The 24747-nt window shown below is 41.0% G+C and overlaps 1 protein-coding gene across 1 annotated transcript in view; it reads left to right on the forward strand.

The window, feature by feature from the left end:
- Window positions 1–232: 232 nt before the first annotated feature.
- Window positions 233–24747, forward strand: part of LOC124034874 (sodium- and chloride-dependent glycine transporter 2-like) — a 41636-nt gene continuing 17121 nt past the window's right edge. The window contains exons 1-9 of the mRNA XM_046348282.1: window positions 233–687; window positions 1854–1999; window positions 3182–3313; window positions 3496–3669; window positions 8401–8551; window positions 9042–9174; window positions 9409–9543; window positions 9668–9771; window positions 23281–23405. Coding sequence (XP_046204238.1) covers window positions 233–687; window positions 1854–1999; window positions 3182–3313; window positions 3496–3669; window positions 8401–8551; window positions 9042–9174; window positions 9409–9543; window positions 9668–9771; window positions 23281–23405 — 1555 coding nt within the window. The remainder of the gene's footprint in view (window positions 688–1853; window positions 2000–3181; window positions 3314–3495; window positions 3670–8400; window positions 8552–9041; window positions 9175–9408; window positions 9544–9667; window positions 9772–23280; window positions 23406–24747) is intronic.

A 24747-nucleotide genomic window follows, 5' to 3' on the forward strand; every position in this document is an offset into this window, starting at 1 on the left:
TGCATTCGTTTTTATTGTAGGTGATTAGCCTATAGGTTTGATCTGAACATAGTAGCGCTAAAATCATTTCATTCTCAATTCATAGCCTAGTAGTGCTAACACCGACCTGGTAAATGCATCTTAAAGTGTTTCTGTTTGTAAAACCTTTTTATATATTTGTTTTATCCATTGTCTTGTGTGCTAAGCCTCATCTGTAAATGACATTTTGCAGGATTTCTCCGACCAGAGAGAGATGACCAAACAGCCGGCCAATGCTCCTACCGGTTTTAAACCGTTGCACCAGCCGGAGGGAGCGGTGGGAGTTTCAACAAACAAACCGTATAATGCCCTTAACCAAACGTCCGCCGCTTACCCGGCCCCTCAGCCAGCACCATCCAACGAGAGCAAAACTTTCTGTCCCACGGAAAATAAACCGGGAGAAGTCAGTAAAGTCTATGGAACATTTAAAAATGCCGCTCCGGCGGTGCCTGGATCCGTGGCTGCGAACTCGGCCTTACGTAAGGATTCCACCAGCTCAGTTGGTGGTTCTGCTGCCCGGGTTGTCCCTGTCCAGTGCGGGGACCCGCTTAAAGCTACCGGGGATCACAACAATGCGTCGGGCAACTGGACCACCATGAGTCAGACCACCATCATTCTGGGCGCAGATGGCAACACGTCTGTTCAGCCCGGCGCGGTGACGGGGGTAAGTGGGCTCAAACGAATTATTTCGATACGGGAGGATAGCCCAACCGGGGTCAGGAGAGCTTAGAGGGGGGTTTCTGGATTACAAGACGAACCGCGGTTTGGAGCGAATGGTGATCTATCTGACATGCAACCTGTATTGCCTATTAAAATAGAGAATTGGCTGTGGTGTTATCGGGTCTTTCACGGATAAGGAGGCCGAGGTGGGGGTGACATGCTGCGGCTGAGAAGTTGTAATTACGGTCCCATGGGACTCCTGAGATAGTGCAGCTCTGGAGCCTGACGCTGATGGGTGATTTGAGAGGATATGATCTATATAGCCTATTCAAGTGAGTTTCAATTTGCGATGGCCAGATGCAGTAACCATAGGTTGCAATTGTCTATAAATCGAATAGAATTCACCAATATAATAGTTTCGAATAATTCCCAGTTATTGTAGGTAATTATCAAAATATAGAGTTGGTCTAAAACGTCCTCCTGAAAGTGCTGAATGGAAAGAATCTTCCCACTGCAGTAAGATAAAGGAATATGCCTACTGTAAAATGGTTGTTTGTGTATCAGCGTACGGTAATGGTATATCCCCCCGCACTGCGCTGCTCCGTGTGTCAGGTATAGATAGAAAGAGGGATAGAAACCCCGCATCATGCTCTCTCGGGATTGGTCTCAGTAAACCCATGACAGCGCTTGGCAATGGGTTACATAAGGCTGCGCATTCTGCCCATTGTTCCAATCCCCGCGAGGGCATTCCTCGCCACTCTCCTCCTCTCACTCTAGTCTCCCGCCCGTGCGCCTTTATGACAGTGCTCCATTGATAAGCTTGGTCCCGGTCTCCCTACCCCTCTTGGCACGGAATCAGAAATTAGGACATTTGAATGATCCGTATTTATGAATATTCATATGAATTTGTCCCGTCATGTTTTAAAATGCTCGCATCAATCAAATAGTGGTATTCCCGCGATTGTTGTGTGCGTTGAAGCGGAGTGCATTTGTGTTTTCTGATTGTTGCAAATAGCCTAGACTTGTGGCCAATTTAATAGATCGAATAACGAAACGAATCGTTCGCCCAGAAAGGCAAGGGGTTTGGGATCTGAGACGTTTTAATGATAGGCTATACTAAATTGAAGTCCAATATGGTTACTTAATGTACATGAAACCACTAAAATCCACTGTTTTTCCCAGGAGGACGAGAGTGGAGATGAGAATAAGGCCAGGGGAAACTGGACTAATAAATTGGATTTCATCCTGTCCATGGTTGGTTATGCCGTGGGACTGGGAAACGTGTGGAGGTTTCCATACCTTGCCTTCCAAAATGGTGGAGGTAAGGGGAGTGTTGAGTTGAGAATGTACCTGCACTGCAAATGTCACTAACGTTGTAAATGCACAAGCACCTAAATGCGGAGAATAAATAAAACGTATCCCAAAATGTATCAGTGTTATTTGACTTAGATATTCCATTGCTCCACAATGATAGATTTAGATGTTTGGCATCACCCATAATTGATATGAACGAAATTGACGATTTAATTAAATTCGAGGAACACAATGGGAATAAGTCGATTTAATTGTGTTCATATCGTGGATGATTTGTATGGTTGTTTTGCCATGGTTTAAACAACAGTATGCTTAACGTATTTTAACATTGTCAAACGAAAATACATTACTTTAAAATAATTCACTTGCTAGGCTATATCATTGGAGTTGAAATGAGTGTCGGAAAACATATTCTTGACTTTCCTGTTTGTTTGCTTTCTATTCTCAAAGAAAATAGGCGACTTTTTATTATGACACATTTTCTAAACAGTTATAGAACGCGTCTAGCTAACATTATTTTTCAGCTTCTAGGAGACTACTCTTTCTCGTGCATTTTAGTTCATTTATTTAGGCTTTATGATTGATAATCAGATCTGTAAATAAAATATTATGTATATTATTGTGATTATTATTATTACTAGGCCTATCTTCATTTCAATTTAGTTTGGTCTACACTCATTAATTACCTTATACAACTAATTAGGTTACATGCAAAGGAAGCAAATAAGTATAACACGTGATTTTTTTTATGAGCTTTTTTCTATTACAGCATATTGGATAAGTGTCATTCACTTATCCAGCGATAGGTTAAGGCATGATACTGATACTCAAATTTTCCCTATACCCATCATGAGGTTGCTACAACCTAACTTATGAATGAAGGTTTACAACGCAGGTGTTATACTTATTTGCTTCCCTTGCATGTAGCCTAATTAGATGTATAAGGTAACTACAATATAATAATGCATAGAGTGTAGACCAAACTAAATAGAAATATAGCCCTAGTAATATGTCACATTTATTTCATTATTACCCGTTATACATAATCTCTTTATTTCATGAGAAAGGAAGTCGATTTAAGTCTATTATAGCCTTCTGTTTAAATCATGTGTGCCAAGTTTGAGTAATCTCTTTTCAGTTGTACCTGTGCGCTACTTTGAAATGCTTCCCCGTTTCCCTGTGCATATAGGTGCTTTTTTGATCCCCTACCTGATAATGTTGTGCCTCGCCGGGATCCCTATCTTTTTATTGGAGGTTTCCCTGGGTCAGTTTGCCAGCCAGGGCCCCGTGTCCGTGTGGAAAGCCATCCCGGCTCTGCAAGGTAAACTGCGCATATACAGGCTGCGATCCAAACTCATAAAGTAACGTATTTAAAACTTGTAACATACTCGAACTTCAGGAAAAAAAAAGGAAAACTACTTATTATGATATAATCACTTTTGATCAAGCTCCTCTGCCTGCTTAAGAGTAATTTATATATTTCGTCTCATTTATTTATTTTAGGTTGCGGGATTGCCATGTTGATAATATCTGTCTTGATAGCCATATACTATAACATTATTATGTGCTGGACACTGTACTACCTGTTCGCTTCGTTGAAGGGCTCACTGCCATGGGCTAACTGTAAGAACGAGTGGAACACGTTGGACTGTAAGGACAAAGACATGCTTCTCTTAGGTAAGACCACAATGCGCCAGAACGCACACACTATCGTGCATGCGCGCACACGCATACACATAGGCATCCCATCACCATTGCGCAATGCGCAACGCACCCCTCAGCTAAGGTCTCTTTCTGTAACCTGACCTATAGTGTTGAGTGGCCAGTTATTTTAAGCAATGTTTTCGAGTTTAATTTACATCCAAAAAGTGCTACTTTTGCTTACTAGGTTTATTATATAGATTTTTATATTTCTTCTGTGGGTCTCAAGTTCTTTTTTCAACTGTGTGTAGGTTACATGTGTGATGTTTTTTCTCCTGATTATATCTTTATTCTACCCTAAACACGTCATGAGCACAAAGCAGTTATACAAAATGTGTATTTTCCATATTAAGGTGTAGGCTAAGTAGACAAAGTAGTTTTTCACTGGTGCAATTATGAGTAATTGTTTTTAGGTTACATTGGGCTACAATTTATTGTTAAAAAAAGAGGATAAATTGATAAAAGAAAGGCTCCCATTATGACCGGATAATTTTCTCCTAGTTGCATGGTGGAAAAAAAAAATCGAAATTTGATTAAGAAAATGCCTGTTTTGTCTGTTGCATTTTAGTGAATTCAGCACAAAAGTTGCTTGCTTGACACATTTACTGTAGTACAGTTGCTGCAGTGCCGCAGTGTGCGCCAGACTGCCCTCTCCTGTTCAATTACAGTAACTGTACTCTCCCCGGTCTTTCTCCTCTGTATCCTTGAATAGCATTGATCAGTGGCGGTCAGTGCCGTTTCAGATGATTTTTTTTATGAGCATGGCCTTATTTCTATTACAGCATATTGGATGACTGTCATTCATAATCCATTCACCCAGTTAAATGTAACAGCGATAGGTTAAAAATCAGCTTTCCAAACATTACTCTTTTGGGGTGGCGTTCCCATTTATTGTGTATATAAATATAAATAGCTCGTACACAAAAGGTGCAGAGAGATGCATTCTATAAGCCATCTATGTTATACGGTAAGAACTGTATGTGCTCTCCCCTTACCTGTGCTAAACCTTCCTGGTCACATGTGCTACCTATATTTTTATTTGATTTATTTCACCTTTATTTAACCAGGTAGGCAAGTTGAGAACAAGTTCTCATTTACAATTGCGACCTGGCCAAGTTAAAGCAAAGCAGTTCGACAGATACAATGACACAGAGTTACACATGGAGTAAAACAAACATACAGTCAATAATACAGTATAAACAAGTCTATATACAATGTGAGCAAATGAGGTGAGAATGGAGGTAAAGGCAAAAAAAAGGCCATGGTGGCAAAGTAAGTACAATATAGCAAGTAAAACACTGGAATGGTAGTTTTGCAATGGAAGAATGTGCAAAGTAGAAATGAAAATAATGGGGTGCAATTTGTAAGTCGCTCTGGATAAGAGCGTCTGCTAAATGACTTAAATGTAAATGTAAATGGGTGCAAAGGAGCAAAATAAATAAATAAATAAAATACAGTTGGGAAAGAGGTAGTTGTTTGGGCTAAATTATAGGTGGTCTATGTACAGGTGCAGTAATATGTGAGCTGCTCTGACAGTTGGTGCTTAAAGCTAGTGAGGGAGATAAGTGTTTCCAGTTTCAGAGATTTTTGTAGTTCGTTCCAGTCATTGGCAGCAGAGAACTGGAAGGAGAGGCGGCCAAAGAAAGAATTGGTTTTGGGGGTGACCAGAGAGATATACCTGCTGGAGCGTGTGCTACAGGTGGGAGATGCTATGGTGACCAGCGAGCTGAGATAAGGGGGGACTTTACCTACCAGGGTCTTGTAGATGACATGGAGCCAGTGGGTTTGGCGACGAGTATGAAGCGAGGGCCAGCCAACGAGAGCGTACAGGTCGCAATGGTGGGTAGTATATGGGGCTTTAGTGACAAAACGGATTGCACTGTGATAGACTGCATCCAATTTGTTGAGTAGGGTATTGGAGGCTATTTTGTAAACGACATCGCCAAAGTCGAGGATTGGTAGGATGGTCAGTTTTACAAGGGTATGTTTGGCAGCATGAGTGAAGGATGCTTTGTTACGAAATAGGAAGCCAATTCTAGATTTAACTTTGTATTGGAGATGTTTGATATGGGTCTGGAAGGAGAGTTTACAGTCTAACCAGACACCTAAGTATTTGTAGTTGTCCACGTATTCTAAGTAAGAGCCATCCAGAGTAGTGATGTTGGACAGGCGGGTAGGTGCAGGTAGCGATTGGTTGAAGAGCATGCATTTAGTTTTACTTGTATTTAAGAGCAATTGGAGGCCACAGAAGGAGAGTTGTATGGCATTGAAGCTTGCCTGGAGGGTTGTTAACACAGTGTCCAAAGAAGGGCCAGAAGTATACAGAATGGTGTCGTCTGCGTAGAGTTTGATAAGAGACTCACCAGCAGCAAGAGCGACCTCATTGATGTATACAGAGAAGAGAGTCGGTCCAAGAATTGAACCCTGTGGCACCCCCATAGAGACTGCCAGAGGTCAGGACAGCAGACCCTCCGATTTGACACACTGAACTCTATCAGAGAAGTAGTTGGTGAACCAGGCGAGGCAATCATTTGAGAAACCAAGGCTGTCGAGTCTGCCGATGAGGATGTGGTGATTGACAGAGTCGAAATCCTTGGCCAGATCAATGAATACGGCTGCACAGTAATGTTTCTTATCGATGGCGGTTAAGATATCGTTTAGGACCTTGAGCGTGGCTGAGGTGCACCCATGACCAGTTCTGAAACCAGATTGCATAGCAGAGAAGGTATGGTGAGATTCGAAATGGTCGGTAATCTGTTTGTTGACTTGGCTTTCGAAGACCTTAGAAAGGCATGGTAGAATAGATATAGGTCTGTAGCAGTTTGGGTCAAGAGTGTCCCCCTCTTTGAAGAGGGGGATGACCGCAGCTGCTTTCCAATCTTTGGGAATCGCAGATGACACGAAAGAGAGGTTGAACAGGCTAGTAATAAGGGTGGCAACAATTTTGGCAGATAATTTTAGAAAGAAAGGGTCCAGATTGTCTAGCCTGGCTGATTTGTAGGGGTCCAGATTTTGCAGCTCTTTCAGAACATCAGCTGAACGGATTTGGGAGAAGGAGAAATGGGGAAGGCTTGGGCGAGTTGCTGTTGGGGGATGCAGTGCTGTTGACCGGGGTAGAAGTAGCCAGGTGGAAAGCATGGCCAGCCGTAGAAAAATGCTTATTGAAATTCTCAATTATGGTGGATTTATCAGTGGTGACAGTGTTTCCTATCTTCAGTGCAGTGGGCAGCTGGGAGGAGGTGTTCTTATTCTCCATGGACTTTACAGTGTCCCAGAACTTTTTTGAGTTAGTGTTGCAGGAAGCAAATTTCTGCTTGAAAAAGCTAGCCTTGGCTTTTCTAACTGCCTTGTGTATAATGGTTTCTATCTTCCCTGAACAGCTGCATATCATATATGCACACATGACCAGTGACCCATGACCCCAACATATAGTGCTCTCTAGTGTACAAAACAAGTCAGAATAACCCTTGTCAGACAACATATACACAACTCATAAACAGGCCAAAATGACTGCTACACCCCTGATCATGGGTAAATACAGTTCTCAGGTTCATAGCAGCCACATTGTATTCCTTCTCGCATCTACGTTATGTGCTCTCCACCTTTCACCTCTTCCCTTCACTTGTGGACTTCAATGCACAAGACATCAGCTGTATGACCAGGCAAAAAAACTTTCCAAGCCTAACCGCTACACACAGCCTACATCATTGTCACCATATTAGCTAAAGTAACATCATAGGCAGCATAGGTAATAGAACTAAATCTAAATCTCTCTCTCTATTTCTCTCTTGCTTTTCCTTCATTTAGGAAGAAATTAATTAGTTGAAAACTATTTTCTTTCTCTCTCTGAGTCAACTACTCATCACATTTTTTGCACTGCAGTGCTAGCTAGCTGTAGCTTATGCTTTCAGTATTAGATTAATTCTCTGATCCTTTGATTGGGTTGACAACATGTCAGTTCATGCTACAAGAGCTCTGATAGGTTGGAGGATGTCCTCCGGAAGTTGTCTTAATTACTGTGTAAGTCTATGGAACCATGAGCCTCCTAGGTTTTGTATTGTAGTCAATGTACTCATAGGAGGATGGAAGCTAGATGTCCTCCAGCTACACCATGCTATCGCACAGAGTGCCGTTGAGGCTACTGTAGACCTTTTTTGCAAAATATTGTGTTTTAATCTATTATTTGGTGACGTGATTATATTTAGTATAGTTTTATCTAAAAATTATACATTTTTAAATGTTTAATTTTTTAAATGAAATTCACTGAGGAGGATGGTCCTCCCCTTCCTCCTCTGAGGAGTCTGCACTGGCATTGAGGCTGTGTCAACCCGTAGGTTTAATTGGTAATATAACAAACTTATGATGATTATACAAAGCGAAATTAGATCTACTCTGTCAAACATGATTAACGTTTCTATGTTTATTCTAAGTGTACGCTACATTTGGGGAAAAAAGGTTATTTCATAATAAGCACAACTGGTATTTACAGTTCTGTTACAAGAAAAATAACCATTACACATATAAAACATGCTGGGCAAGAATCTATTCTACATTATACCCACCACCAGAGAAAATTGTGAGAGTTGATACAGTTTTTAAACCAGATTATAAAGATGTCTGTCTGTCTGTCACTGTTGAGATATTTATTTTCTCTGATTCGATACAGTGAATGTAAACCTGTCTGTCTGTCTGTCCTGGTTGTGACAGACACGTGCATCCTCCATGATAAAAACATCACCTCTGTAAAGAACAGCTCGTTCTGCCTGTCGGCTCAAGCCATTGGAAACCTGACCAAACTGGTTAACATGACCTATCCGGATAACAAAACTTACGTCAGCCCCAGCGAGGAGTACTTCAAGTAAGTCAAATCAAAGTTTATTTTTCATATGCAAAGGATACAGTGTAGTGTACACAGTATAATGAAATGCATACTTGCAAGCTTTCCTTGCAAACAATACAACAGCTAAAAAATAATTCAATACAGATATAGTAATTAAAAAAATAATAAATAATAACTTGCATCATATTTACATAGAGGTTCTATGTTTGAAGTAGGCCTGTTGGCTGATGATACTTCCTTTCTAACATAATTAGGTCACAGTTATTGGGCTGTATAGACACTATGATTTCCCGCTATTGATTGACATGTAGGAATAATAAATGTCAGATCTGAAATAACTGTTTTATGTGATTGGGAAATAACCTCCTCTCTCTCTCTCTCTTCCTCTCTCTCTCTCTCTCTCTCTCTCTCTCTCTCTCTCTCTCTCTCTCTCTCTCTCTCTCTCTCTCTCTCTCTCTCTCTCTCTCTCTCTCTCTCTCTCTCTCTCTCTCTCTCTCTCTCTCTCTAGGTATAATGTCTTGCACATCTCCAAAGGGATAGAGTACCCTGGAGACATCCGCTGGCCCCTCGCAGGCTGCTTGTTGCTGGCCTGGTTGATAGTCTACCTCTCCCTGGCCAAAGGAATCAAGTCATCAGGGAAAGTAAGAGAAATATCTCTCTCTCTGCTCATGTGGTACCTCCTTTAACCTCCTTTGGATTTGAATAATTTCCCTCTGTGAAATCCCAGAACCATAAAAGAAAGTGTTTAGTTCTGTGAATTAATATGTAATGTTGCTCTCAAGTGGGTTTGTTTTTAAACTTAAAGTGTTGAATCAGTGCATTATCACACAACCTGCTAACTCCCTTCGTTTTGTTCTTCCTCTCCCATCTCCTAGGTGGTGTATTTCACAGCTACGTTCCCCTATGTGGTTCTGGTCATTCTGTTGTTCAGAGGAGTGACCCTCCCAGGGGCTGGTGACGGCATCCTCTACTTCATCACACCCAAGTGGGAGAAACTCAATGATGCTAAGGTATACATACACACACGTAAGTGCGCACAGGCACACAAATAGACTCTCAGACAAATGCGATCACACACACACACATTTCTCCGCCCATCCTTCTGTGTCTAACAGTGAGTGTGTGTTACTCTAGGTGTGGAAGGATGCTGCCACCCAGATCTTCTTCTCTCTGTCAGCAGCCTGGGGAGGCCTCATCACACTGTCTTCTTACAACAAGTTCCACAACAACTGCTACAGGTAAGCACTTCTCACTTCTCCCACCACTGGGAGTGATCCCGAATCCTCTGTCTCGTAATCACATGTGACCGCCCTCTTGACAACATCTTAGCCAGCTGCGCCACCGTAAACCTAGCAACTCTATTGTGCGGGTAGAGACATTTCAAACTGAGGAGTGAGGTTACCAATCAACACGACGCAGACTCAAATTGCTGTCGTCACAGCAACCTGCTTTATGTAATACACTATTTTATGGAGCTTTGAAGGTAAACATGTGATTCTATGACAACATACGGTTGTTTTAGAAAGGGTCGTCAAAATGTATAAAAGGTCAAAAATACAGTTCTGATAAATGTAACAGCTGTATAATGGAGCAAGATATTCAACACTTTACGTGCCTGTATGACCTCCCTACAACGCCTGGGCATGCTCCTGATAAGGTGGCGGATGGTCTCCTGAGGGATCTCCTCCCAGACCTGGACTCAAGCATCCGCCAACTCCTGGACAGTCTGTCCAGTCTGTGGATGGAGCGAGACATGATGTCCCAGATGTGCTCAATTGGATTCAGGTCTGGGGAACGGGCGGGCCAGTCCATAGCATCAATGCCTTCCTCTTGCAGGAACTGCTGACACACTCCAGCCACATGAGGTCTAGCATTGTCTTGCATTAGAAGGAACCCAGGGCCAACCGCACCAGTATATGGTCTCACAAGGGTTCTAAGGATCTAATCTCGGTACCTAATGGCAGTCAGGCTACCTCTGGCAAGCACATGGAGCGCTGTGCGGCCCCCCAAAGAAATGCCACCCACACCATGACTGACCCACCGCCAAACCGGTCATGCTGGAGGATGTTGCAGGCAGCAGAACGTTCTCCACGGCGTCTCCAGACTCTGTCACATCTGTCACATGTGCTCCATGTGAACCTGCTTTCATCTGTGAAGAGCACAGGGCACCAGTGGCGAATTTGCCAATCTTGGTGTTCTCTGGCAAATGCCAAACGTCCTGCACGGTGTTGGGCTGTAAAGCACAACCCCCACCTGTGGACGTCGGGCCCTCATACCACCCTCATGGAGTCTGTTTCTGACCGTTTGAGCAGACAAATGCACATTTGTGGCCTGCTGGAGGTCATTTTGCAGGGCTCTAGCAGTGCTCCTCCTGCTCCTCCATGCCCAAAGGCGGAGGTAGCGGTCCTGCTCCTGGGTTGTTGCCCTCCTACGGCCTCCTCCATGTCTACTGATGTACTGGCCTGTCTCCTGGTAGCGCCCCCATGCTCTGGACACTACGCTGACAGACAGCAAACCTTCCTGTCACAGCTCGCATTGATGTACCATCCTGGATGAGGTGCACTACCTGAGCCACTTGTTTGGGTTGTAGACTCCGTCTCATGCTATCACTAGAGTGAAAGCACCGCCAGCATTCAAAAGTGACCAAAACATCAGCCAGGAAGCATAGGAACTGAGAAGTTGTCTGTGGTCACCGCCTGCAGAACCACTCCTTTATTGGGGGTGTCTTGCTAATTTCCTATAATCTCCACCTGTTGTCTATTCCATTTGCACAACAGCATGTGAAATTTATTGTCAATCAGTGTTGGTTCCTAAGTGGACAGTTTGATTTCACAGAAGTGTGATTGACTTGGAGTTACATTGTGTTGTTTAAGTGTTCCCTTTATTTTTTTGAGCAGTGTATATATATAATGTATAAATATATACCATTTAGCAGCCGCTGTTATCCAAAGTGACTTACAGTCATGCGTGCATACATTTCACGTATGGGTAGTTCCAGGAATCAAACCCACTATCCTGGCATTGCAAGCGCCTTGCTCTACCAACTAAACTACAGAGCACTTTGAATGAGAGATATGAAATCAATAATATCCAGGAATTTTGGTAGGAATTCAGGTAATTTCAAATATTTTTTGAAACAACACATGCCACCTTTTTTTTAATACCATACAGGCCAATTGCAATCAACAGGCAGCATTTAACACAAAGCTGTGTGTTGGAATTGGATTTCGTAAAACATTACTAATGGGAGATTACATGCACCGGTGGTGTTAAAACAAACGAAAACACACACACACACACACACACACACACACACACACACACACACACACACACACACACACACACACACACACACACACACACACACACACACACACACACACACACACACACACACACACACACACACACACACACACACACACACACACACACACACGCTTTAAACTTTGAGATCCCTCTTTCAAAGCCACTGAGATCTCTTCTAGCCATGGTAGCCAAAATAATGGGCAACTGGACATTTTTATACATAACCCTAAGCATCGTGGGATGTTAATTGCTTAATTATCTCAGGAACCACACCTGTGTGGAAGCACCTGGTTTCAATATACTTTGTAAATTATAATCATTGATAGCACTGGTGCTCCCAACTAAAAAAATGTAGGAGAACAACATCAAATCTGGAGATCCTGACGATATAAACTCAGCAAAAAAAGAAACGTCCAGGCCTCCCTGGTGGCGCAGTGCTAGCTGTGCATCCCTTTTTCAGGACCATGTCTTTCAAAGATAATTCATACAAATTCAAATAACTTCACAGATCTTCATTGTAAAGCGTTAAAACACTGTTTCCCATGCTTGTTCAATGAACAATAAACAATTAATGAACATGCACCTTTGGAACGGTTTTTAAGACACTAACAGCTTACAGATGGTAGGCAATTAAGGTCACAGTTATGAAAACGTAGGACACTAAAGAGGCCTTTCTACTGACTCTGAAAAACACCAAAAGAAAGATGCCCAGGGTCCCTGCTCATCTGCGTGAACGTGCCTTAGGCGTGCTGCAAGGAGGCATGAGGACTACAGATGTGGCCAGGGCAATAAATTGCAATGTCTGTACTGTGAGACGACCAAAATCAGCGCTACAGGGAGACAGGACGGACAGCTGATTTGCCTCGCAGGTGCAGACCACATGTAACAACACCTGCACAGGATTGGTACATCCGAATATCACACCTGCGGGACAGGTACAGGATGGCAACAACAACTGCCCGAATTACACCAGGAACGCACAATCCCTCCATCAGTGCTCAGACTGTCCCCAATAGGCTGAGAGAGGCTGGACTGAGGGCTTGTCGGCCTGTTGTAAGGCAGGTCCTTACCAGACATCACCGGCAACAACGTCGCTGGATCAGCCAGGACTGGCAAAAAAGTGCTCTTCACTGACGAGTCACGGTTTTGTCTCACCAGGGGTGATAGTTGGATTCGCGTTTATCGTTGAAGGAATGAGCGTTACAAGGCCTGTACTCTGGAACCGGATCGATTAGGTGGTAGAGGGTCCGTCATGGTCTGAGGCGGTGTGTCACAGCATCATCAGACTGAGCTTGTTGTCATTGCAGGCAATCTCAACGCTGTGCGTTACAGGGAAGACATCCTCCTCCCTCATGTGGTACCCTTCCTGCAGGCTCATCCTGACATGACCCTCCAGCATGACAATGCCACCAGCCATACTGCTCATTCTGTGCATGATTTCCTGCAAGACAGGAATGTCAGTGTTCTGCCATGGACAGTGAAGAGCCCGGATCTCAATCCCATTGAGCATGTCTGGGACCTGTTGGATCAGAGGGTGAGGGCTAGGGCCATTCCTCCCAGAAATGGCAGTTTCCAGCTACAATAGTCATTTACAACATTAACAATGTCTGCACTGTATATCTGGTCAATTTGATGTTATTTTAATGGACAAAAGAAAATGCTTTTCTTTCAAAAACAAGGACATTTCTAAGTGACCCCAAACTTTTGAATATATATATACAGTTGAAGTTGGAAGTTTACATATACCTTAACCAAAATACATTTAAACTCAGTTTTTCACAATTCCTGACATTTAATCCTTGCAAAAATTCCCTGTCTAAAGTCAGTTAGGATCACAACTTTATTTTAAGAATGTGAAGTATCAGAATAATAGTGGAGATAATTATTTATTTCAGCTTTTATTTCTTTCATCACATTCCCAGTGAATCAGAAGTTTACATACACTCAATTAGTATTTGGTAGCATTGCCTTTAAATTGTTTTACTTGGGTCAAACATTTCGGGTAGCCTTCCCATAATAAGTTTGGTGCATTTTGTCCCATTCCTCCTGACAGAGCTGGTGTAACTGAGTCAAGTTTGTAGGCCTCCTTGCTCGCAAGTGCTTTTTCAGTTCTGCCAACACATTTTCTATAGGATTGAGGTCAGGGCTTTGTGATGGCCACTTCAATACATTGACTTAAGCCATTTTGCCACAACTTTGGAAGTATGCTTGGGGTCATTGCCCATTTGGAAGACACATTTGCGACCAATGTCTTGATGTCTTGAGATGTTTTATTTTTATTTGTTAATTAAATTTTTTATTTTATTGAATATACTCGAAACTTACAATATACCTACAGTTAAGCCGCTCAACAACTACGTCATCATACCAGTCATCCAACAGACTCCCATTCAGAGTGACACACAGAAGCATACAGGGTCAATGTTTTGCTCAAGGGCATGTTGACAGATCTCCCATCAGGACAAAAACCGTGAACCCAAACCCTCCAAGATCCCCACACAGTTCCCCAATAGCTGCCCCTCAACAAGAAAAAAAAATATTTTTTAATGAATTCCATTCCCCACCCCCAAGAACCCCCCAATACACCAACAACCAAGATAATTAACTAAAGAGATAAAAGAAAAAGGCAGAAGAAAACAGCAAATAACAATGCAAAAAAATAACAACAAAAACAAAGGACATCAAGGACATCTGAAATTATAACAGCAATGCCAACTGTATATGTTTGTGTGCATGTCTGGCACTATTACATGTATGTGTATGTTCTTGTATGCATTTATTTGCACGAGAGTGTGTGTATATGCATGTGTACAAACGCTTGCACGGCATCAGCCTCAGGCAAACCGGCATTAGTTGTAAAAACACTGCCCCTCAAGTGTCATTCAAACATCCTTTTCATGTTTTATCTTAACTTTAATTTAAAAAAAAATCTTAGACCATCATTCTCCCACACAAACTCCACTCCCACTTGTCTCCAGTTCCACATACCAACCCTCAGCTTCCCTCAGCCCATCCCATCTATCTCTGCTTGCCACCCTCTTCGGGTTTCTACGCAACACATATCTTTCAACTATGATGTGATGTTTTTCTGTTAAGGAAGTAGAGAATTCAGGCAGCTTTTTGTTAAAAATCGCGCAACATTTCAGCGCCCTGCTATTCATGCCAGGAATATAGTGTATGCATATGATTAGTATGTGTGGATAGAAAACACTCAGACATTTCTAAAACTGTTTAAATCACGGCTGTGGCTTTAACAGAACGTGCGTTTCATCGAAAAGTGCAGGGAAATCTGTTTACTGAAAATGGAAAAATATATCCTTCCGCGACTTCAAGGAATTGTTCAAAGTGAACCGAATTAAATAGGGCCGAGGTTACACTACCTACAGCTTCCACATGTTGTCTAGATTCTTGTCATTTGATTCGCAATTGATTCTTGGTCTAACCGGTTCAAGGGAACTCCTCCTTTGTGAAAGTTTATCGTCGACTTTTTGAATTTAAAAAAATGACGTTACGTTATGAAACGCTATTTTTTTCCGTTTATCACACAGTATTCTTAGATCGATATCTAGGCTATATATGGACCGATTTAATCGAAAAAAGACCCTAACTGATGTTTATGGGACATCTAGGAGTGCCAAGAAAGAAGCCCGTCAAAGGTAATGAATGTTTTATATTTTATTTCAGCGTTTTGGTTTGCGACGGCTAACGCAAAATCTGTCGTGTTAGGTGACGTTGCAGTATTTTGAGGGTGCATGGTATCAGATAATAGCTTCTCATGCTTTCGCCGAAAAGCATTTTACAAATCTGACTTGGTGGATAGATTCACAACGAGTGTAGCTTTAATTCAGTATATTGTATGTCAATTTTAATGAAAGTTTGAGTTTTATCAAAAACTATACGTGGCGCACTTGAAATTTCCACTGATTTCCACTGATTGATGTTCCCACAGCGGGAGCACTTCCCTAACATTAACATACAATTTCTATCTAATCGAATAGAATCCACAGATTGCGAGCCACATCTTTTTTTCATCCACTTTCGTATTCAAACAGATCCACCTTCCTTGTGAATCATTCCTAACTATTTGCACATTCAGATTTACATTTTTGTTAATTAATATCATCACAACTTTTGAGTTCCTTTGTCCATGACAGCAAATTATTTCACCACCCCATTCCTTTTCCCACACATCTTCATCTAAGGATATAGAGTGAGTGTCCTGTTGTAACGGGATTCTTGTGTCGAAGGAGAGGAGGTCCAAAATGCAGCGCAGTATTTGTCCATGGGTTTTTAATTAGAAAACTGAACATGTAACCAAAACAACAACGTGAAAACCCCAAAACAACAACGTGAAAACCCCAAAACAGTCCCGTGTGGCACTAACACAGGAAACAATCACCCACAAAACCCAACAACAAACAGGCTACCTAAATATGGTTCCCAATCAGAGACAATGACTAACACCTGCCTCTGATTGAGAACCATATCAGGCCAAACACAGAAGCAGACAAACTAGACACACAACATAGAAAGCCCACTCAGATCACACCCATACCAAACAAAACATAGAAACATACAAAGCAAACTATGGTCAGGGTGTGACACCTGTAAACAGTATATGTTGTATTCCTTTTCTTTTAGCCATGTAAAGACTGATCTTCTTTTTTTATAATCTGCTAAACCGTTACAATTATAACTGGCTATACTTATTTCACCTCTTACCATAACTAGATACTATTCTCAGTCTGACCATAATTAGTGCTTGTAAAGTTACTATCATCAGAGTTATATGACGGTCAAAATTAGAGATTTCAAATCTGATATTTTGAATTCAAGAAATAGGTTCTAGCAATATTTGTTTTATTCCCTTGCCTGTTTGCCTGTGAGCCAATGCCACAGATGCTAGAAAATTGAGACAATATATTATGTGTGTGGTAAATCTGAGTAGGTTGATATGTATGACATTTGATGTGATTTAGTGAGAGTGTGTACGATGCCTGTATAAGAGTAAGACTATAATGTGTAAATAATAACTCCGCCAATTTGCATGGTTGAGTGTCTATGTGTGTAACATGTAGTGCGTATAGCCTTAATTTTCATGATGATAATTGTAATCCATATCGTATCACCGTCATCGTTGCATCATAATTACCTTTAACATCATTGAAAAACACATACCAGCATTTCCATAGCAATTGTCGTTTCACATGATCATGAAAGAGACCTTGCATTACTCTAGAGACGGCTTCACTACAGTACAAATGTATTCTGTACAATGTGTTATTATTCCCCATTGCCCCTATTCTGATATATTCCCCTTGCTTGTTGTCAACATATATAAACTTGTTATAGACAAATACATAAACAAGATTGACAAACAATAAACATATTAAATTACACGTACTTGGACTTTTGTTCTGTTTACCAACCCTACCTTGTCATAACACATTTCCCTAATCAGTGATTGGCTCAAACGCATTAAGAAGGAAAGAAATTCCACAAATTAACTTTTAACAAGGCACACCTGTTAATTGAAATGTATTCCAGGTGACTACCTCATGAAGCTGTTTGAGAGCAAAGAGTGTGCAAAGCTGTCATTAAGGCAAGGGGTGGCTACTTTGAAGAATATCAAATATAACATATATTTGTATTTGTTTAACACTTTTTTGGTTACTACATGTTTCCATATGTGCTATTTCATAGTGCTGATGTCTTCACTAATATCCTACAATGTAGGAAATAGTAAAAATAAAGAAAAATCCTTGAATGAATATACAGTACCAGTCAAAAGTTTCGACACACCTACACATTCAAGGGTTTTTCTTCATTTTTACTATTTACTAGACATAAATGATCTTAATAGGGAGTTCACCATGATCACCATGAGCCAGAACAACTTCAATGCACCTTGGAATAGATTCTACAAGTGTCTGGAACTCTATTGGAGGGATTTTTCACGAGACATTTCCATAATTTGGGGTTTTGTTGATGGTGCTGGAAAACGCTGTCTCAGGCACCGCTCCAGAATCTCCCATAAGTGTTCAATTTGGTTCAGATAATGGTGACAGACCACCATGGCATGTTTTCATGTTCATCAAGCCATTCAGTGACCACTCGTGCCCTATGGATGGAGCAATTTGTCATTCTATGGGGGCATAGCTATGGTAGCCAAAATAATGGTCTGCCAAGCATTTTTATACATGACCCTAAGCATGATGGGATGTTATTTGCGTAATTAACTCAGGAACCATGTGTGGAAGCACCTGCTTTCAATATACTTTGTATCCCTAATTTACTCAAGTGTTTCCATTATTTTGGTAGTTACCTGTGTCTTATCCTGCTGGCAAGGTTGGTAGACTTTAGAAAAGCAAGGAATAACTAAATGTACTGAATAAGACTCATTCCTTTCAATCTTTTCCCCAGATTTTAGCAGAGATGCAGAGAAGCATATTACTTTTTTTTTAAATAACCACCTCTCAGGAGGATACAGACAGCTCAAGAGGTATGCTTAGATATGCAGACAAATATACATATTTTTGACATAGAATTAAGCGTACTGATTATGGCTCTTGATTGCAGGAAAAAGCTGTTTCAGGTGTTTGAAAATATGAGATTCTCTATGCCCCCTTAGATTTTTGGGGTGCATGACGTCCCTGACTGTACACCTCAAGAGTCTGGAGTGGTTTCTATACTGCATGCGCAATAGCAGAGTTTGCTAAATAAAAGACCCCCTGAGTGATACAAATCATCATGATTTGCCTACTTTGTGCAGTTATTAATATTTAATTTTGAAAGGTTTTATGGGAAAAGACTGTTTCAGCATCGCTAACTGGCTACACAAAGTGGTAGAACCAGGCATTCCCAATACAAATCTCTGATGCATTCTTTAATATTCTTTACATGTAGGCTTTGGATTGAACAAATCTGCACACACTTTTTTCTCTAGGGCACTCGGAAACAACTGCACAGTGAAGCCTATCATTACAATATTTATTATTTGGGTGATTTTTTGCCTGGTCTCACTGGTGCTTCCTAAATAAATTGTCAGATCGCTTAGTAAAATATGTAGGAGCATATGCACTTCAGAGCCCTGTTTGCATCCCTTATTTACGCAAGTATTTCCTTTATTCTGGAAGTTACCTGTAAATTACCGCAATAGTAACGTGAAAATACTTTCCAAAATTATTGAGAAATAGATAACTTGGCCATAGTCTGTTCAAAGAATAGATTTGATTGTTACTGATGATAATACTTAAAGGGAAAACATATCTTGAGAAATGTTGGCAGCAACCAGGACTCAAATTGAACATCGCCAAAAAAGACTTTGAAAGTACGTAATTTAAGGATGTTGAAAATGCATATTTTACAGACGTTGAAAGACGTCTTTCGGGTCTAAGTGAAAATACATGATGTTGAAAATACATTTTACAGACGTTGAAAATACCTCTTTCTTTGGTTATTGTTCCTATGGACAAATTTTAACACATAATTTCACTTAAACTTCCTGCGAAAGTTTGGGGTCACTTAGAAATGTCCTTGTTGTTGAAAGGAAAGCACATTTTTGTCCATTAAAATAACATAAAATTCGTCAGAAATACAGTGTAGACATTGTTATTGTTGTAAATGACTATTGTAGCTGGAAATGGCAGATTCTTTATTGAATATCTACATAGGCGCACAGAGGCCCATTATCAGCAACCATCACTCCTGTGTTCCAAGGGCACATTGTGTTAGCTAATCCAAGTTTATCGTTTTAAAAGGCTATTTGATCATTAGAAAACCCTTTTTTAAATTATATTAGCAAAGCTGAAAACTGTTGTCCTAATTAAAGAAGCAATAAACCTGGCCTTCTTTAGACTAATTGAGTATCTGGAGCATATGTCTAGTTTAACGCCGATGTGAAAAAACGATGTCAAAGCTGACGTGCATATCTATATAACGCACAGTAGGTACATGACGTAATGACAGCACATAAAATTTGCGCTACACCTGCAACACAGCATTCCTAACCTAGCCCACAATGTCTATGTGTGGATCGAGCAGTCAACAAGTCGAACAGTCATTTGAAAGAGTAAGACAATTTCAGCGAGACAAATTAAAAGCAAAATCCATTAACGCCAAGGTAATGGAATTCATTGCCCTTGACAATCAACCGTTCTCTGTCTTGTGTGATTTTGGCTTTCGCAACTGGTCTAGCACTAGTACACACTAACGTTAAAAAGTGTGCTATTGATTAGATGTTGCCCTACCGGAGTTACACAGTAATAGTGTCACTGTTATTAGCTTCACAACATACTATGGAATGCCGTTTGGGTGTTTGTGTGTCCAGAAAGATACACGTCAAATAACACTATTTGACAATAACACTAGTACACACGTCAAATAACAGAGGCAGTGCACCTATTTCTCAATTGCCTAAGTAGCTGGCAATCAGCTAGTGAGCCAGTTTGTCTAGCCTTGGCCCAGGCTTGATTTCTTATCAAGAGAAGGTCTGATGGTACAGGAGAGTACCATGGGTTAGTTCGCTTTTTGACTCTGAGTTGCTTGAAAGGGGCATGTTTATCAGCCAGAGAGCTAAAAATAGATGTGAAAAATGTAAGTGCCACAACAGAATCTGGTATACAACTAGTCGAAAAAATATCTGAATAATATACTGTAGATCATGAACAAACAAAATCATAAAATTAAATTCTCTCCACAATTATATGACGGTAAGAGTTTTTCAATTCGGTATATCTAATGCAGTGGTTCCCAAACTTTTCATGGGCCCGTACCCCTTCAAACATTCAAACTCCAGCTGCATTTTCTAGCACCAGGGTCAGTGCATTCTCAAATATAGTTTTTTGCCATCATTGTAAGCCTGCCACACACACACTATACAATGCATATATTGAACATAAGAATGAGTGTGAGTTTTTGTCACAACCCTGCTCGTGGGAAGTGACAAAGAGCTCTTATAGGACCAGGGTACATATAATAATAAATATTTTTATTTATTTTACTAGGCAAGTTAGTTAAGAACAAAGTCTTATTTTCAATGACAGTGGGTTAGCTGCCTGTTCAGGGACAGAACAACACATTTTGTACCTTGTCAGCTCGGGGATTTGAACTTGCAACCTTTCAGTTACTAGTCCAATGCTCTAACCACCAGGCTACCCTGCCGCCCCTGCTCTTTATTTAACCATCTTACATATAAAACCTTATTTGTTTATAGAAAATGGTGAATAACTCACTACAGGTTAATGAGAAGGGTGTGCTTGAAAGGATGCACATAACTCTGCAATGTTGGGTTGTATTGGGAGAGAGTCTCCGTCTTAAATAATTTTAATACAAGAAAAAACATCACCCAGATATACCAGTCGTGTGAGAAACTTGTCACCATGCAAGCGGTCAGACAAGTAAAAATTATGGCCAGTAAAGAAAACTTTAAGCTCTTCTTTCAATTAAAAAAAAACGTGTCAATACTTTGCCCCTTGATAACCAGCGCACTTCTGTGTGTTGTAAAAGCGTTACATGGTCACTCCCAATATCATTGCCTAGTGCAGAAAATACACAAGAGTTCAGGGGCCTTGCTTTAACAAAGTTAACCATTTTCATTGTAGTGTCCAAAACGTCTTTCAAGCCGTCAGGCATTCCCTTGGCAACATGAGCCTCTCGGTAGATGCTGCAGTGTACCCAAGTGGTGTCTGGAGCAACTGCTTGCACGCGCGTTACCACTCCACTATGTCTCCCTGTCTTGGCTTTTGCGCCATCTGTACAGATACCAATGAGCAGCAGTTACGTTTGGCTACATACGGACCGTTAGTGGAATTCCCGTGAGAGAGTAACGGTTTATGGGATTGGGTGTTCATTATTTGACTAGGCTACCTGTATTCGACATTGTGTTGTTATTTAGCTGAACACTAGATGGTTTAATTTTATTTTTGGCAGTGAAACAAGTACTCAGGTGAGAAAAAACCCTCACCCAAATGTATAGCCCTGTTGGAAAATATAAATGGACTATTTGAACATTTGAAGAATATATTTTTTAAATATATATATATATTTACAGGCCTGTTGAACAAGACTCTTGAACACTTGAACTGGACCGACCACCTGCACTGACTCTCCGCACTGACTCTCCGAAATGAATATTGTGGACAGTAACACACACACACACACACACACACACACACACACACACACACACACACACACACACACACACACACACACACACACACACACACACACACACACACACACACACACACACACACACACACACACACACACACACACACACACACACACACACACACACACACACACACACACACACACACACACACACACACACACACTCATTCTAACCTTAATCCTAACCCCCCCCATTGTTGTTATTTAACTTTTCTTGTGGGGACTACACAAACATCACAACTGCTACCACCAGACTCTTATTATGATCGCTAAATATTGCGCAATTGAATTCCTTGCCCCCAATCCCCCTTCCCCCGAATACTTTTAAATATTTGACTATTAATTGTCCCTTCTTGTATTATACTAATGCTAAAAAAATGTATTTTACTGAGCCATTTACTTTATGTTTGTATCCGTATCTTTTATTATTTCTTATTGTTGTTGCATTGTCGAGAAGGAACCTGCAAATAAGCATTTCATTGGAAGGTCTATGCCTATCCCTTACATATGACACCTTACTTGAAACTAGTTTCAGTGGTCAGAACAGACGTTTGCACGATTGTAATATCAATGATTGTACAAGCAAGAGTTGAAATTTACATTGATTTTCTTTTGAAATAAATCTATCCAGCAACAATTCTGTGACAAGTGAATTTACACCTCACAAAAACAGGGAAATGATGGCTAGAAAAGGGAGAATCCTGAGGTGGGCGGGGCATGCACTTTGCTACGTGTTTATTTCCAATATACGATTGTCATCATGAAAATCTGTCCGCTTCATGTTTTGTTTCTTGCCATGATAACTTGAGTGTTGTGATACTGAGTACCGTGACAATAGCACAACATATAAACAAGAAGTAAAATTGCTATAAGCAGAGACTGGCACAGTATACTCTCTCCCTTGGTATGAGGCCATAGTATTCTCACTAGAGGGAACTGTTGAATCTCTCCACAAATTGTATCCATTTGGATAAGATTGCACAGAAGATAGTTAATTTATTTATTCATTAATTTATTCAATATCACACATGGCAATGGTATATAGATATGTAAAAGATCCTGTAAAACACTTGGAACATCCTTAGGTTCTGTTTTTCAAATGTTTTGACATTTTGACACATAATAACAACTACCAACACATAGCCACTCACTTGTGTGTGATAATACTCCAAAAAACATTCCAAGTTCTCCAATACTGTATGTGTCACAGCCCTGTAACATTTACATCCCTTTCTTGTCCCTCTCCTCTTGTTTAGGGACACCATCATCGTGTGCATAGTTAACAGTGCCACCAGTATATTCGCTGGGTTCGTCATCTTCTCCGTCATTGGATTCATGGCCCATGAACTGAAGGTGCCCATTGAGAAGGTGGCAGATGAAGGTAAATTAAACATTTACAGAGGTAAAATCCTTGAAAAATACAGATAAAGTATTTGAAATGATTTGGCGCCCGGAGGAGATGGCTGCCGTTTTACCGTCTCATAACCGATTGTGTTATTGTGTGTGTTTTTTTCCCGTGTTATTTGTAACTTATTTTGTACATAATATTTTGCCACCTTCTAGATATCAGGACAGCGATTACTCACCTCGTACTGGATGAAGACTTTTTCTTTAACGAGTTGGACGCAAAGGATTTACTTCATATACCTGACAAGGTCCAAATCACGTGATTCGCATGAGAAAGAGACAGAGATATCAGGGACACAGGTCGGGGTGCCTTGTAAGGATCCGACAGCGAGTGGGTTATCTGCCTCCTACCATTAGTTCTATTAGCCAATGTACAATTATTGGATAAGAAAAATATACGAGCTATGATCACGAATATCCTACCAATGGGACATTAAAAACTGTAATATCTTATGTTTCACCAAGTCGTGGCTGAACGACGACATAGACAACATACAGCTGGTCGGAGTTAACGCTGCATCGGCAAGATAGAACAGCCGCCTCTGCTAAGACAAGGGGTGGTTGACTGTGTATGTTTGTAAACAACAGCTGATGCACAAAATCTAATATTAAGGAAGTCTCAAGGTTTTTCTCACCTGAGGTAGAGTATCTCATGATAAGCTGTAGACCACACTATTTACCAAGATAGTTTTCATCTATATTTATCGTAGCTGTCTATTTACCACCACAAACCGATGCTGGCACTAAGACCGCACTCAATGAGCTGCCACATCCACCACTCTCTCCTAGCTCCACCCCCAGATGACACAGATGCTAAGCTACAGGACTGTTTTGCTAGCACAGACTGGAATATGTTCCGGGATTCTTCCGATGGCATTGAGGAGTACACCACATCAGTCACTGGCTTTGTCAATAAGTGAATCGATGACGTCTTCCCCACAGTGCCCATACGTACATACCCCAACCAGAAGCCATGTATTACAGGCATCATCTGCACTCAACTAAATGGTAGAGCTGCCACTTTCAAAGAGTGGGACTCTAACCTGGACGCTTATAAGAAATCCCACTATGCTCTCCAACGAACCATCAAACATGCAAAGCGTCAATACAGCATTAGGATTGAATCGTACTAGACCGGCGGGGCTTGCAAACTATTACAGACTACAAAGGGAAGAACAGGTGTGAGCTGCCCGGTGACACGAGCCAGACAAGCTAAATTACTTCTATGCTTGCTTTGAGGCAAGCAATGCTGAAGCATGCATGAGAGCATCAGCTGTTCCGGATGACTGTGTGATCACGCTCTACATAGCCGATGT

This window comes from Oncorhynchus gorbuscha, linkage group LG05 (assembly GCF_021184085.1).
Source record: "Oncorhynchus gorbuscha isolate QuinsamMale2020 ecotype Even-year linkage group LG05, OgorEven_v1.0, whole genome shotgun sequence".
NCBI lineage: Eukaryota > Metazoa > Chordata > Actinopteri > Salmoniformes > Salmonidae > Oncorhynchus > Oncorhynchus gorbuscha.